The 14516-nt window shown below is 52.3% G+C and overlaps 1 protein-coding gene across 1 annotated transcript in view; it reads left to right on the forward strand.

The window, feature by feature from the left end:
- The window catches only part of DMBT1 (deleted in malignant brain tumors 1), a 41727-nt gene that overhangs the window by 15837 nt on the left and 11374 nt on the right, over positions 1-14516 (forward strand). Inside the window, exons 7-20 of the mRNA XM_065919229.1 lie at positions 1060-1383; positions 2084-2161; positions 3604-4017; positions 4429-4455; positions 5834-5860; positions 6467-6620; positions 6917-7119; positions 7516-7836; positions 8339-8365; positions 9784-9810; positions 10417-10570; positions 10867-11069; positions 11466-11786; positions 14270-14423. Coding sequence (XP_065775301.1) covers positions 1060-1383; positions 2084-2161; positions 3604-4017; positions 4429-4455; positions 5834-5860; positions 6467-6620; positions 6917-7119; positions 7516-7836; positions 8339-8365; positions 9784-9810; positions 10417-10570; positions 10867-11069; positions 11466-11786; positions 14270-14423 — 2434 coding nt within the window. The remainder of the gene's footprint in view (positions 1-1059; positions 1384-2083; positions 2162-3603; positions 4018-4428; positions 4456-5833; positions 5861-6466; positions 6621-6916; positions 7120-7515; positions 7837-8338; positions 8366-9783; positions 9811-10416; positions 10571-10866; positions 11070-11465; positions 11787-14269; positions 14424-14516) is intronic.

The raw sequence follows: 14516 nt of genomic DNA on the forward strand, positions 1-14516 counted from the left end.
ACCTGACCTACAGGCCTGGGGATTCATTCCAATTCACAGACATGGGTGCAGTTCTTCCTCTTGGGTCCAGGTACTGAGCTCACCACCTCAAATACTCTGGACGGTTGTCTTCACGTGCCAGAGTTATGGATAAACCTTACCTATGAGCTGTGCCATGTGTCACTCAGAATGCTTTTGTCTCCAAGTTTTAGGATGGCCACTCACACTCTCTTAATTGGGGCTGGTGCCATGGCTGACGTATCGAGGATAATGAGCTATACAGGGCAACCTTCGGGGAGCGCTGGATCCAGAAGTCCCACGCTGTTCTTTGTCCCCACGCACTTTTCTGACCTCTGCTTGGTTTTGTTTATGAGCTTCACTGTCAGGTTGCTTCCTGCCAGGGGCACTTGTCAGCCAAAGTCTCCTGCCACAGAGGGGAGAGTCTTTGGTTCTCGATGTTGAGCAGAAACTCTTGGCAGGATTGTGAACAGCCTGTTGGTAATAGGTGACTTCTCCTCAGTCATCTCCAAGTCCTCCAATGATAGTCACCAATTCCAAGGTTATTTCAAGATTCAAGCTTAAAAAACAAAAAAGATACAAGATAAGCTTTGTGTGTTAAAGTGACCTGAATACGTATGAATGGATAAGTCTCCAGAATAACCTTGGGCTGAAGGAGTGGGTTCCCACGTAGGGGTGAAAAGCCGAACTCGGCACCTTAGTGGAAACTGGGAAGCTGTGTCAGTGGTCTCCTGCTGCAGAGACTCATTCTATCCCAGAGGTCTGGGATGTAGGCTGAGGGCTCCCCTCTTCCCACCTGCATCCTGAGACAGGATTCAGCCCCTGAATTGCTGAATTTGGGGATGCCATCAGAGAACCTACAGAGCTAGTCCACAGTCCACAGTCAAGGTTTCTATCACACAGACACTGGAGATAAACAGTGATGAACAAGCTCAGTCAAGTCCTTATGGACATCAATACCTAGACCTCAGCAGTCTTTCGCTGGAAGAAATCTGAATCTAGGTCCGAAGCACCTTTTCCTTCAAGAGAAACAGGACGGTGACATTTTCTATCTCCTTCCAGGAACCGAATCGGGCTTGGCCCTGAGGCTGGTGAACGGAGGTGACAGGTGTCAGGGCCGGGTGGAGGTCCTCTACGGAGGCTCCTGGGGCACTGTGTGTGACGACAGCTGGGACACCAATGATGCCAACGTGGTCTGCAGGCAGCTGGAATGTGGCTGGGCCATTTCAGCCCCAGGAAATGCCCGGTTCGGGCAGGGCTCAGGGCCCATTGTCCTGGACAACGTGGGTTGCTCGGGACATGAGACATATCTGTGGAGCTGCTCCCATAGCCCCTGGAACACACACAACTGCCAACACAGCGAGGACGCCAGCGTCATCTGCTCGGGTGGGTCACACATAAGCTGGGGATGCTTCTCTGCGTGTGGTTTCTTGCTTACTTTCTGACCCCCTTGAGAACCATTCTCTGCGTTTCCCTTTTCCTTGAAATCCTCTACTGCTTTGCTTATTTAGTATAATAGCTTCTTTCTAGCCTTTGGGAATGTAGATGGACAATTAGAACAGAAACGCTAACTGAAAGTGACATTATGCCTTCTGCTCCATGCCACATGCAAACGAGAGGCCAAAGAGAGCAGGACTGCCAGGAGGTCTCTGAGGAGAGGTCATGGGCTGGGGCTGCCAGTGGCCCCGCTTATGCCTCCTGAGTCCCGGACCGTGGCCCCTCCAAGGAACTGGGAAGCACGGTCTGGGCACCAGGACTGTTGTGAGCAGGGCAGTGGGCCCTGTGTGACCTGCCGGGCACCGCCTTGTCATCCCCTAAGGTCGAGCCTGACCGATCACACACGGAACTTGACCTGGAGCTGGAGCCCTGTCTCACTGCCTCAGGGGATTCATAAAAACTGGGAGCCTGACGATTGATTCTGGATCCACTGTGTCATCAAGACACAGAGTCAATCACCTTGACTTTGGAAATAAGGGGTGCTGGTCTGCCGGGACCTCTCAGCAGAGGCCCCGCCCTCCTCGGCAGAGCGGGTGCACGGACTGACACCTCAGCTGCTCTTCATTTCAGCATCCCCCCCTTGCCCCAGTGGAGCCCCATCTGTGCACCGTGTCTGACCTGCCTTCTCTCTCCCCAGCTGCCCAGACCCAGACCACGGTTGTGCCAGGTGAGTCCTGCTGCCTCTTGACTCCGGGATGTCCCCTCCCCTTAAGCAACCCCCAGGTCCCCCAACCAGTAGCCGCAGGACGGGACTCTGGGGGTGCTCCTCCTCTCAGGACCTGCCCTGTTCACTCTAGAGCATGTAGACGTTTCCAGATGAGCCATAACACCGGCGTCCTCTGGCCTGGCTCAGTGATTTCAGGACTTCCTGGCTACACAGTGTCTCCCCAGAGCTTTGGGTGACAGGGTGGTCTGTCCTGGGGTCATTTCTGCTTGAGTGAATTCTCTGGACCAAGAGCTATCTGTATGGAGAGGACAGAGCTTTTTCCTGTCCTCAACCCCAGACGGAGTCTTAGGCGGTGCTATTACCAAGAAGGACCCAGGCAGCAGGGCATGGTGATGGCTCTGTGAGCTGTGCCACCTCCTCAGATGTGTGTGTACCTTTGATGACATGATCTGGGCTCACAGCAAACTCTCAGAAAAGACCTCTGTCTCCCCCAGACCATGGAGCTCTCAGACCCCACTGTCCTGATCCCAGTTATACGGGTCACTAGACCAACCTTGATTCTACCAACCTTCTTTGTAATCCTGCCTTGTTTCCCCTCCAGATTGGTGGTATCCGACAACTGACTATGGTGAGCATCATTCAGATTCTGCTAAACTACCAGCGTGCAACATTCCAGTTCACAGACATGGGTGCAGTTCTTACCTCTTGGGTCCAGATTCTGAGCTCACCAGCTCATCTACTCTGGACGGTTACCTTCACTTGCCAGAGTTATGGATAGGCTTTACCTATGAGTTCTGGCCTGTGTTACTCAGAACACGTTTATTTGGAAGTATTAGAATGGCCACTCACACTCTCTTAATTGGGGCTGGTGCCACGGCTTACATATCAAGGATACTGAGCTATAGGGCAACCTTCAGGGAGCGCTGATCCAGAAGTCCCAATGTTCTTTGTCCCCACGCACTTTTCTGACATCTGCTTGGTTTTGTTTATGAGCTTTACCGTCAAGTTGCTTCCTGCCAGGGGGCACTTGTCAGCCCCAAGTCTCTTGCCACAGAGGGGAAAAATTTCAAGATAAGCTTTGTGTGTGAAAGTACCTGAATATGTATTGAATGGAGAAGTCTTCAGAATAAACTTGGGCTGATGGAGTGGGTTCCCACGTAGGGGTGGAAGGCTGAACCTGGTTCCATGGTGGGAACTGGGAAGCTGTGTCAGTGGTCTCCTGCTGCAGAGGCTCATTCTCTCCCAGAGGTCTGGGATGTAATTTGCTTCCCCTCGTCCCACCTGCATCCTGAGATTGGATTCAGTGCCTGAATTGCTGAATTTGGGGATGCTATCAGCCTGTCCACAGTCCACAGTCAAGGTTTCTATCACACAGACACTGGAGATACACAGTGATGAACACGCTCAGTCAAGCCTGAGGGACATCACTACCTAACCCTCAGCAGCCTTCCCCTGGAAGATTCTGAATCTCAGTCCCCAGTGCCTCTTCCTTCAGGAGAAACAGGAGGGTGACTTTTCCTGTCTCCTTCCAGGAACCGAATCGGGCTTTGCCCTGAGGCTGGTGAATGGAGGTGACAGGTGTCAGGGCCGGGTGGAGGTACTGTACCGAGGCTCCTGGGGCACCGTGTGTGACGACAGCTGGGACATCACCGACGCCAGCGTGGTCTGCAGGCAGCTGGGCTGTGGCTGGGCTGTTTCAGCCCCAGGAAATGCCCGGTTCGGGCAGGGCTCAGGGCCCATTGTCCTGGACGAAGTGGGCTGCTCGGGGCACGAGACCTATCTGTGGAGCTGCTCCCACAACCCCTGGAACACACACAACTGTGGACACCACGAGGACGCCAGCGTCATCTGCTCTGGTTGGTTTCTATGACCTGCATTTTTGTGAGTGATTTTCTCCCAACAAGAGCTCTTCTTTGCCCTGGGCTCAATCACACAGAGATTTCATGGAAGCTGGGTGGTTTCACTGATTCCATCAGTGATAGATGTCAGTCCTGGATTTCATGAATCCACTGCAGCCCCTTCTGTACTGGACCCCTGGAGCAGGGGGGTGTTTTCAGATTGTAAGAGCAAATTCCCCTCAGACTTTTTTCAGTTGTGGAAACTGATGTCTGAGCTTGATGTTTCATATTCAGTTCTCCTGGACAAAACCCAGGTCGCCCTTTTCAGGCCATGGAGGGACGGGCACTCAGCAGTTCTCTCAGGGACCTGATGGGTGTCTTGCGTTGAACCTGGGTGCTGAGGCTGATCATGCTTCTTCTTTGTTGCAGCTGCACAGACCAACTCCTCAACTCCAGGTGAGTTCTGGCAGCCCCACGCAGTGAGACTCCTCTCTGGGATTCCACTTCTCAGATTTCTAGAAGAAGAACACCCTCTTCCTAGCGAGTCGTTTCCCTCAGAGGACTCTGGAGTCTCTCCAGTGACCAGTGGAATCCCCAGGACCAGGGCTGTCACTCAGCTGTCCCTGGAGGGACCTCTGGTCCCCTGCCACCTCCTGCTGCCAGTGTCTGCTCAGAGCTGCTATGAGGGGAAACAGGATTAGATCCTCTGATCATTCCTATGAAAATCAGTGTGCGAGTCATGCCATGCAGAACTGTGACCACTTTAGAACCATGACCAAGTAGCAGACTCGCAAGGATCTATCCATTAAGAAATTTCTTCAGGTTGAAAGCAATTTCCCAAATGATCTTTTCCCACAGTGATAGTATCTACTCCTGAATCAGGTGGGAACTTCTATGTACTTAGTCCACGTGGCCAGTAACACTGTAGGTGGGAATAGTCAAGGTTCTGAGACATCCTTATTAGGACAAGGATTTCCTTTCTCCACCAAAGTGATGACCATGGACTTTAAAATTTTTCAGCAGTATCCTAAAATCACTTGTTTTTCATTCTAGGTTGGTGGCCACTACCAACCACAACCACTCAGAGTAAGTAACACATATTTCCACCTGACCCACAGGCCTTGGGTTTCCTCTCCCCAGGCTTGGCTGCTGGTCTCCGGGCTGCAGTCAAGGTGCTCACTCTCCAATGAGTTCACCTCTCCTGATTTTCCTGCCACATGATGTCCCCGCAGCTGATGTCCCAACCCCAGGAGGGTTGGGCCTCTCTCCTGCTCTTCTTTGTCCTTTACTAGTCTGATCAGGATGAGATTCCTATGTCTAGTCAGTCTCCAGATAATGCTGACCACCTGTTTAGGTCCAACTCCTCGGCTGGGACACCAGTCCCAGCGAAAGGTCCCAACAGCCTGCCTCTGTGGTGTCACTGAACCACCGCTCACTACCCCACCCTGCTTCCAGATCTTTCCTCCACATCCCCATCCTTCCCTCCACACCACTGGGCTGCCTACAGCAGCAGCAGCTTTAAGCTGCCCCATCCCCATGATCCATTCTATCAATGATGGTGGTCTTCACCAGTGGCAAAGTCAATCCCTCACACCGAGGAGGGGACATCAAGTTTCTAAGAGTGAAATCGCCCAAGTATTTGCTGCTGTATGTGAAGACTGATATGTGAGATTGATGTTTCCTATTCAGCTCCCTGGTTCAACTCTTAGGCGTCCCTTCTCAGGCCATGAAGAAGCCAGCCACTCAGCATCTCCCATCACTCATAGGAAACTGATGGGTTCACTGCAGCCCATCGTGGATGCTGAAGCTAATCATGTTTCCTCCTTGCTTGCAGGACCAGGAATCAACTTCTCCACTCCAGGTGAGTCCCGGCAGCCCCACCCAGCCAGGTCTGTCTCTGGGATTCCACCCTCTCAGGTTTCCAGAAGAAGAAGAGCAGACTCTACCTGGGGAGTCATGTCTCTCTGAGGACTCGAGTCTGTTCAGTGACCAGCCAAGTCCCCAGGACCACGGCTGTCACTCAGCTCTCCCTAGAGAGACCTCTGGTCCCCTGCCACATCCTGCTGCTTGTGCCTGTTCAGTGTGAGAGAGAGGATTGGGTCCTCTGATCATTTCTGGGAAATTAAGTGTCCCACTCATGCCATGAAGAACTGTGACCATTCTCAAAACAGACCGAGGAGCAGCCTTACAGACCTTTATCTGTTAAATACTTCTGCACGTTGAGAGTAACCCCCAAATGATCTTTACGGCGCCTTGAAAACACCTGGTGCCCAACATGGAAAGGTGTGCTGCTGTGGACGCCAGTCCTCTAGGCCAGTCTCCGTGTAGGTGGGGATGGTCAAGGCTCTGAGAAGTCCTGCAGGAGGAAAAGGACTTCCTGAGGACACTCATCCGGAGGACGATGGCTTGTCCCAACACCCCCGGAGACCCACGACAATGGGGATGTTCCTCTCTCTCTGCTCTGCAGGCTCCTTTTCAAGTTGTGGTGGCTTCCTATTCAGTGCCAGTGGGAGCTTTTCCAGCCCATCCTACCCTGGATACTACCCCAACAATGCCAACTGTGTCTGGGAAATACAAGTGAACCCCGGCTACCTCATAAACCTGGGCTTCGACAGTCTGCAGTAAGTAGCCCCCAGGTCACGTGGAGAAGGAGGTGTCTTCCACGGACCACCCTGTGATTTGAGTGGGCTCCTGGGCTGGGAGGCTTTCCCCTCTCAGGTCCCATGGACTACATTTCAGGTTTCTCTGATCCCCACCAGGAAGTATCAGTCTTGATACTGGGCAGTCCCTTGATCTGATTAAGGAAGAGTAAGAAGAAGGTCTTAGATTCAAGGATTTCTCATAAAGTCCAAAATACCTACAAAGTTTATGAGCAGCAGACATTCTGTTGTTGACATGAATCCCGTTTTCCATGCAGGCTGGAGACACAGAGTAGCTGCAGCTTTGACTATGTGGAAATCCTTAATGGACCGCTGAGCAGCAATGCCTCAGCGAGCAGAATCTGTCGTTACACCAGGGAAATATTCACTTCTCATTCCAACCGATTGACTGTTCGATTTCGGAGTGACGGCAGTGTCCAAAACACTGGTTTTTCTGCTTGGTATAACTCCTTTCCAAGAAGTGAGTACAAGGCATAGAGAAAAGATCCGTGGTTACTAAGGCACTAGGGTTTTGGGGAAGGGGTGGATGCGGATTTGGGGATTCGCAGATGCAAACTACTACATATCAAATGGATAAACAAGGTCCCACTGTAGAGAACAGGGAGCTCTATTCTGTGACCTGTGATAAACCGTGTGGAAAGAATATGGAAGCAGATACGGAAAAGAATGTATCTGGAGAATGAGGGATCTGATCTCTGTGATGTCAGGAGCCCCTTCCAGGTGGATCATGTAGCTGTTTATTCACTGATCAGTGTCACTGGGTGGCTTTTGGGATGGGGAAAGAACCAGGGGTTAATTGGCTTTGGGTGTTTGCTGGGGGATGGAGTCATCACCTCTTAACGTGTGTGTCGTTCAGATGTCAGCTTGAGATTGGTGAATTGGAACTCCTCCCGTCCCACATGTGCTGGGCGTGTGGAAATCTACCATGGTGGCCAGTGGGGAACAGTGTGTGATGACAACTGGGACATTCAAGATGCCCAGGTGGTGTGCAGGCAGCTGGGCTGTGGATACGCAGCCTCAGCCCCAGGAAATGCCTACTTTGGCTCTGGCTCTGGCCCCATCACCTTGGACGACGTGGCGTGCTCAGGGGCAGAGGCTAACCTCTGGCAGTGCCGGAACCGAGGCTGGTTCTCCCACAATTGTGGCCACCATGAAGATGCTGGAGTCATTTGCTCAGGTATTGGGTGATGTCATACGTGGAAGGCTCCTTTCACCTCGGTGCTGCTGGAATCTGGAGCAGTGGAAACTGGAGGCCAGTGACTGGTGGTGTGTGTGGCTAGTTCAGGGCGTGGCGTCGGCAGGCGCTTGTGAGAGTTCCCCTTGACCCGTGCACTCCAGGAGACCTCGCAGAGGCCCCTTGATCTCTGGTCCTTGTGCTGAACACTCAGCTGGTGTCCAGCTTATCATTACTCTCCCATTTGCTTTATGGGCTTGCCTCGTGCCTCAGAGGGTAAAGAATTCACCTAAAGCAGAAGATGCTGGTTTGATCCCTGGGTGTGGTATATTCCCTGGAGAAGGAAATGTAACCCACTTCAGTATTCTTGCCTGGAGAATCCCATGTTCAGAATAGCCAGGCAGGCTACAGTCCAGGGGGCCCCGAAAGTGACTGAGATGAGTTAGCAACTAAAAAACAACAACAACTTGGTGCTGAGGCTGATCGTGCTTCCTCTTTCTTGCAGATGCACAAATCAACTCCTCCACTCCAGGTGAGTCCCTGCAGCCCCACGCAGTCAGCCTGCTCTCCGGGATTCTGCCACTCAGGTTTCCCATAGAAGAACAGCCTTCTCCAGGGGGAGTCATTTCCCTCCGAGGACTCTGGAGGCTGTTCAGAGACCAGTGGAATCCCCAGGACCAGGGCTGTCACTCAGCTCTCCCTGGAGAGACATCTGGTCTCCTGCCGCCTCCTGATGCCCGTGCCTGTTCAGAGCCGCTGTGGAGTGGAGAGGATTAGGTCCTCTGATCATTTCAATGAAAATAAGTGTCCTAGCCATGCCAAGCAGAACTGTCAAGCCAACCACCTTAGAATCATGGCCTAGTAACAGCCTCACAAATGTCTATCCATTAAGCAATTCCTTCAGGTTGAAAGCAATTCCCAAAAGGATGCTTAGGCCACAGTGTTAGTATCTGCTGCTGAACAAGCTGGGAACTTCTCTCTACTTAGCCCGTGTGGCCAGTTACACTGTAGGTGGGAATACTCAAGCTTCTGAGGCGTCCTTGTTAGGGCAAGGATTTACTTTCTCCACCAAAGTGATGACCATGGACTTTAAAATTATTCAGCAGCATCCTAAAATCACTTCCTTTTCTTTCTAGACTGGTGGCCCCCAACACCTACAGCCACTCAGAATAAGTAGCACATTTTTCCACCTGACTCACAGGCCTTGGGTTTCCTCTCCCCAGGCTTGGCTTCTGGTCTCCAGGCTGCAGTCAGGGTGCTCACTCTCCAGTGAGTTCACCTCTCCTGACTTTCCTGCCACGTGACATCCCCAAAGCTGATGTTCCCAACCCCAGGAGGGCTGGCCGTCTCTCCAGACTCTTTTTGTCCTTGACTATTCTGACGAGCTTGAGACTCAAATCTCTGGTCAGACTCTAGAGGATGCTGACCTCCAGTTGAGGTCCCACTCCTCGCTAGGGCACTAGGCGTGGGTCAGTGCAGCCTGGATGGACTCTGCTTCAGCGTCACCAGCAAAAGCTCCAAACAGCCTGCTTCTGAATTGCCACTGACCCACCCCTCACTGCCCCACCCCGCTTCTCCATCTTTCCTCCACATTCCCGTCCTTCCTTCCTCACCACCTGGCTCGCTATAGCAGCAGCGGCTTCAGGCTGCCCCACGCCCGTGATCCATTCTCTCAGTGATGGTCATTTTCACTCAATGGAAAGGTCAGTCCCTCGCATCGAGGAGGGGACGTCAAGTTTGTAAGAGTGAAATCGCCTCAATATTTGCTGTTGCTTGTGAAGACAGATATGTGAGATGGATGTTTCCTATTCAGCTCCCTGGTACAGTTCCTAGGGTGCCCTTCTCAGGCCATGGAGGGGCTGGACTCTCAGCATCTCTCTCAGGAAACTGACGGGTTGATTGCAGCCCATTGTGAATGATGAAGCTAATCATGCTTCCTCTTTCTTGCAGGACCAGGAATCAACTTCTCCACTCCAGGTGAGTCCCGGCAGCCCCTCCCAGCCAGGTCTGTCTCTGGGATTCCACCCTCTCAGGTTTCCAGAAGAAGAATAGCAGACTCTACCTGGGGAGTCATGTCTCTCTGAGGACTCGAGTCTGTTCAGTGACCAACCAAGTCCCCAGGACCACGGCTGTCACTCAGCTCTCCCTGGAGAGACCTCTGGTCCCCTGCCACATCCTGCTGCTTGTGCCTGTTCAGTGTGAGAGAGAGGATTGGGTCCTCTGATCATTTCTGGGAAATTAAGTGTCCCACTCATGCCATGAAGAACTGTGACCATTCTCAAAACAGACCGAGGAGCAGCCTTACAGACCTTTATCTGTTAAATACTTCTGCACGTTGAGAGTAACCCCCAAATGATCTTTACGGCGCCTTGAAAACACCTGGTGCCCAACATGGAAAGGTGTGCTGCCGTCGACGCCAGTCCTCTAGGCCAGTCTCCGTGTAGGTGGGGATGGTCAAGGCTCTGAGAAGTCCTGCAGGAGGAAAAGGACTTCCTGAGGACACTCATCCAGAGGACGATCTCTTGTCCCAACACCCCCGGAGACCCACCACAATAGGGATGTTCCTCTCTCTCTGCTCTGCAGGCTCCTTTTCAAGTTGTGGTGGCTTCTTATTCAGTGCCAGTGGGAGCTTTTCCAGCCCATCCTACCCTGGATACTACCCCAACAATGCCAACTGTGTCTGGGAAATACAAGTGAACCCCGGCTACCTCATAAACCTGGGCTTCGACAGTCTGCAGTAAGTAGCCCCCAGGTCACGTGGAGGAGGAGGCGTCTTCCACGGACCACCCTGTGATTTGAGTGGGCTCCTGGGCTGGGAGGCTTTCCCCTCTCAGGTCCCATGGTCTACATTTCAGGTTTCTCTGATCCCCACCAGGAAGTATCAGTCTTGATACTGGGCAGTCCCTTGATCTGATTAAGGAAGAGTAAGAAGAAGGTCTTAGATTCAAGAATTTCTCATAAAGTCCAAAATACCTACAAAGTTTATGAGCAGCAAACATTCTGTTGTTGACATGAATCCCGTTTTCCATGCAGGCTGGAGACACAGAGTAGCTGCAGCTTTGACTATGTGGAAATCCTTAATGGACCGCTGAGCAGCAATGCCTCAGCGAGCAGAATCTGTCGTTACACCAGGGAAATATTCACTTCTCATTCCAACCGATTGACTGTTCGATTTCGGAGTGATGGCAGTGTACAAAACACTGGTTTTTCTGCTTGGTATAACTCCTTTCCAAGAAGTGAGTACAAGGCATAGAGAAAAGATCCCTGGTTACTAAGGCACTAGGGTTTTGGGGAAGGGGTGGATGCGGATTTGGGGATTCGCAGATGCAAACTACTACATATCAAATGGATAAACAAGGTCCCACTGTAGAGAACAGGGAGCTCTATTCTGTGACCTGTGATAAACCGTGTGGAAAGAATATGGAAGCAGATACGGAAAAGAATGTATCTGGAGAATGAGGGATCTGATCTCTGTGATGTCAGGAGCCCCTTCCAGGTGGATCATGTAGCTGTTTATTCACTGATCAGTGTCACTGGGTGGCTTTTGGGATGGGGAAAGAACCAGGGGTTAATTGGCTTTGGGTGTTTGCTGGGGGATGGAGTCATCACCTCTTAACGTGTGTGTCTTTCAGATGTCAGCTTGAGATTGGTGAATTGGAACTCCTCCCGTCCCACATGTGCTGGGCGTGTGGAAATCTACCATGGTGGCCAGTGGGGAACAGTGTGTGATGACAACTGGGACATTCAAGATGCCCAGGTGGTGTGCAGGCAGCTGGGCTGTGGATACGCAGCCTCAGCCCCAGGAAATGCCTACTTTGGCTCTGGCTCTGGCCCCATCACCTTGGACGACGTGGCGTGCTCAGGGGCAGAGGCTAACCTCTGGCAGTGCCGGAACCGAGGCTGGTTCTCCCACAATTGTGGCCACCATGAAGATGCTGGAGTCATTTGCTCAGGTATTGGGTGATGTCATACGTGGAAGGCTCCTTTCACCTCGGTGCTGCTGGAATCTGGAGCAGTGGAAACTGGAGGCCAGTGACTGGTGGTGTGTGTGGCTAGTTCAGGGCGTGGCGTCGGCAGGCGCTTGTGAGAGTTCCCCTTGACCCGTGCACTCCAGGAGACCTCGCAGAGGCCCCTTGATCTCTGGTCCTTGTGCTGAACACTCAGCTGGTGTCCAGCTTATCATTATTCTCCCGTTTGGTTTATGGGCTTGCCTCGTGCCTCAGAGGGTAAAGAATTCACCTAAAGCAGAAGATGCTGGTTTGATCCCTGGGTGTGGTATATTCCCTGGAGAAGGAAATGTAACCCACTTCAGTATTCTTGCCTGGAGAATCCCATGTTCAGAATAGCCAGGCAGGCTACAGTACATGGGGCCCCTAAAGTGTCGAGATGAGTTTGCCTCTAAGCAACAACAACTTGGTGATGAGGCTGATCGTGCTTCCTCTTTCTTGTTGTTGCACAGATCAGTTCCTCCACTCCATGTGAGTCCCTGCAGCCCCACCCAGCCAGATTCCTCTCTGGGATTCTGCCTCTCTAATTTCCAATAGAAGAACAGCCTCCTCCAGGGGAATCACTTCCCTCTGAGGACTCTGGAGGATGTTCAGTGACCAGCTGAGTCCCTAAGACCTGGGCTGTCACTCAGGTCTCCCTGGAGGGACCTCCTGTTCCCTGTCACTTCCTGGGACCTGTGCTGATTCAGTTGGTGTGGGAGGGGGAGGATTAGGTCCTCTCATCATTTCTATGAAAATAAGTGTCCCATTGATGCCATGCAGATCTGTGACCATCACAGAACCATGACGGAATAGCAGCCCTACATTGGTTTATCTGTTAAAGAATCCTTCACGTTGAGAGCAATTCCCCAAATGGTCTTTATGACACAAGGGAAATATCTGGTGCAAATACATTTGGATGTGCTGTGTTCTCTAACTGCTTTTTACTAGACACAGTGCAAACTGGTATAATCAAGTCTCTGAGAAGTCCTGAATAAGGAGAACGATTTATTTTCTCCATCAAATTCTTGCATATGGAATTAAAAAATGATCCAGCAATATCCTAAAATCACTTGCTTTTCTTTCTAGATTGGCAGTCCCCGACAACTGAAACCACTCATAGTAAGTATCGCATTTTTCCACCTGACCCGCAGGCCTTGGTTTCCTCTCCCCAGGCTTGACTGCCGGTCTCCGGGCTGTAGTCACGGCACTCACTGTCCAATGAGTTCACTGCTCCTGACTTTCCTGCCATGTGGCGTCTCTGTAGCTGATGTCCCAACCCCAGGAGGGCTGGGCCTCTCTCCAGACTCTTGTTTGTCCTTTAATCAGCTGGGCATCCTAAGATTCGGATCTCTGGTCAGTATCTAGGTGAAGTCTCCCACGGTGTAGGCCCTGCCCCTCGTCTGGGACATTAGTCCCAGGTCAGTGCCGCCTGGGTGGAGCCTGGTATGTAGCAGCAGAAGTTCCCAATAGCCTGCTTCAGAGTGGCTGCTGAACCACGGCTCACTGCCGCCCCCCCACCACCCCAGATGTTTCCTCTGCATCCCCAGCCTCCCCTCCTCACCACCTGGTTTCCTACAGCAGCACCAGCAGCTTCAGGCTGCCTCTCCCCCTGACCCAGTCTCTGCAGGGCAGCTAGGGTATCTTCATCAAATGCCGAGGTCGGTCCCTGCCTCGGGGCCGGCATCCTCAGCACTGTCTTGACACAGATCCTCAGTGCTCAGGACAATCTCTAGGGCTTGCGAATTCTTTCCCATTGTTGAGTTGATTCCTGCCATCCTTCCCATCCCTGCTCCATCCACCTCAGGGTTCCCCAATTGTGCCAGCCACTCTCATACCTAGGTTCCTTCACACATGCTGTTCCCTCTGCCTGGAACACCCTTCCGATCTTTTTGCCTCACCTGCCTGTGTACCCGTCCCCTTTCGCTCCTCAGTCTGGACCACGAGCCAAATCTCCCAGCTCCTAGCAACTCCTGGGCTCTGCTCCATCACAGGCCCATCCCTGGAGGCTGGGATTTGCTCTTTTCCATCCTCTTCTTTAGGCTGTGAGCTACCAGAGGGCAAGTCCCGCAGCTGGCATCTCGCTGGGAACTTGGGGTTGGCATATTTCCAGCGCAGAGCTGACAGGCACTCAGCAGCTGAACCAAGGGTGCCAGGAAACTGATCATTATCTTTTCTGTTTGTCAACAGATCCTGTTTACAATGTCACCGGCCCAGCCAGTAAGTTCTGAGCCCCCTGACCAGTCCCCCTTCCCTTCTCCTCCATGACAGTGACCCTGGGGAGGGACGAGGAGAACAGTGAGGAGATGGCTTCCCTGAGTACGGCCTCCCTGTAGGGGCACCGTGGTGACCCTCAGTAGGCAGTCCAGGTGTAGGCACCTCCCGGTGGGACTCCCCCACATGACTGCAGTGGACCCTGAGGGTCATCGGCATTTCTCCCTTGGTCCCAGCAGCAAATTATTCCTGCGGAGGCTTCCTGACCCAATTTTCAGGGAACGTTTCCAGCCCATTCTACCCTAGGAACTATCCGAACAACGCCAAGTGTGTGTGGAACATTGAAGTTCAGAACAACTACCGGGTGACTGTGGTCTTCAGAGATGTCCAGTAAGTGTGTGCGGTGGTGGGAGGGGATGTGTGGTCAGCCCCGTGCAGGCATTTTAGAAGGAGATAGCTGGCACTTCAGGAGAGATGTTTGCC

The sequence above is a fragment of the Muntiacus reevesi genome, chromosome 2 (assembly GCF_963930625.1).
Source record: "Muntiacus reevesi chromosome 2, mMunRee1.1, whole genome shotgun sequence".
NCBI lineage: Eukaryota > Metazoa > Chordata > Mammalia > Artiodactyla > Cervidae > Muntiacus > Muntiacus reevesi.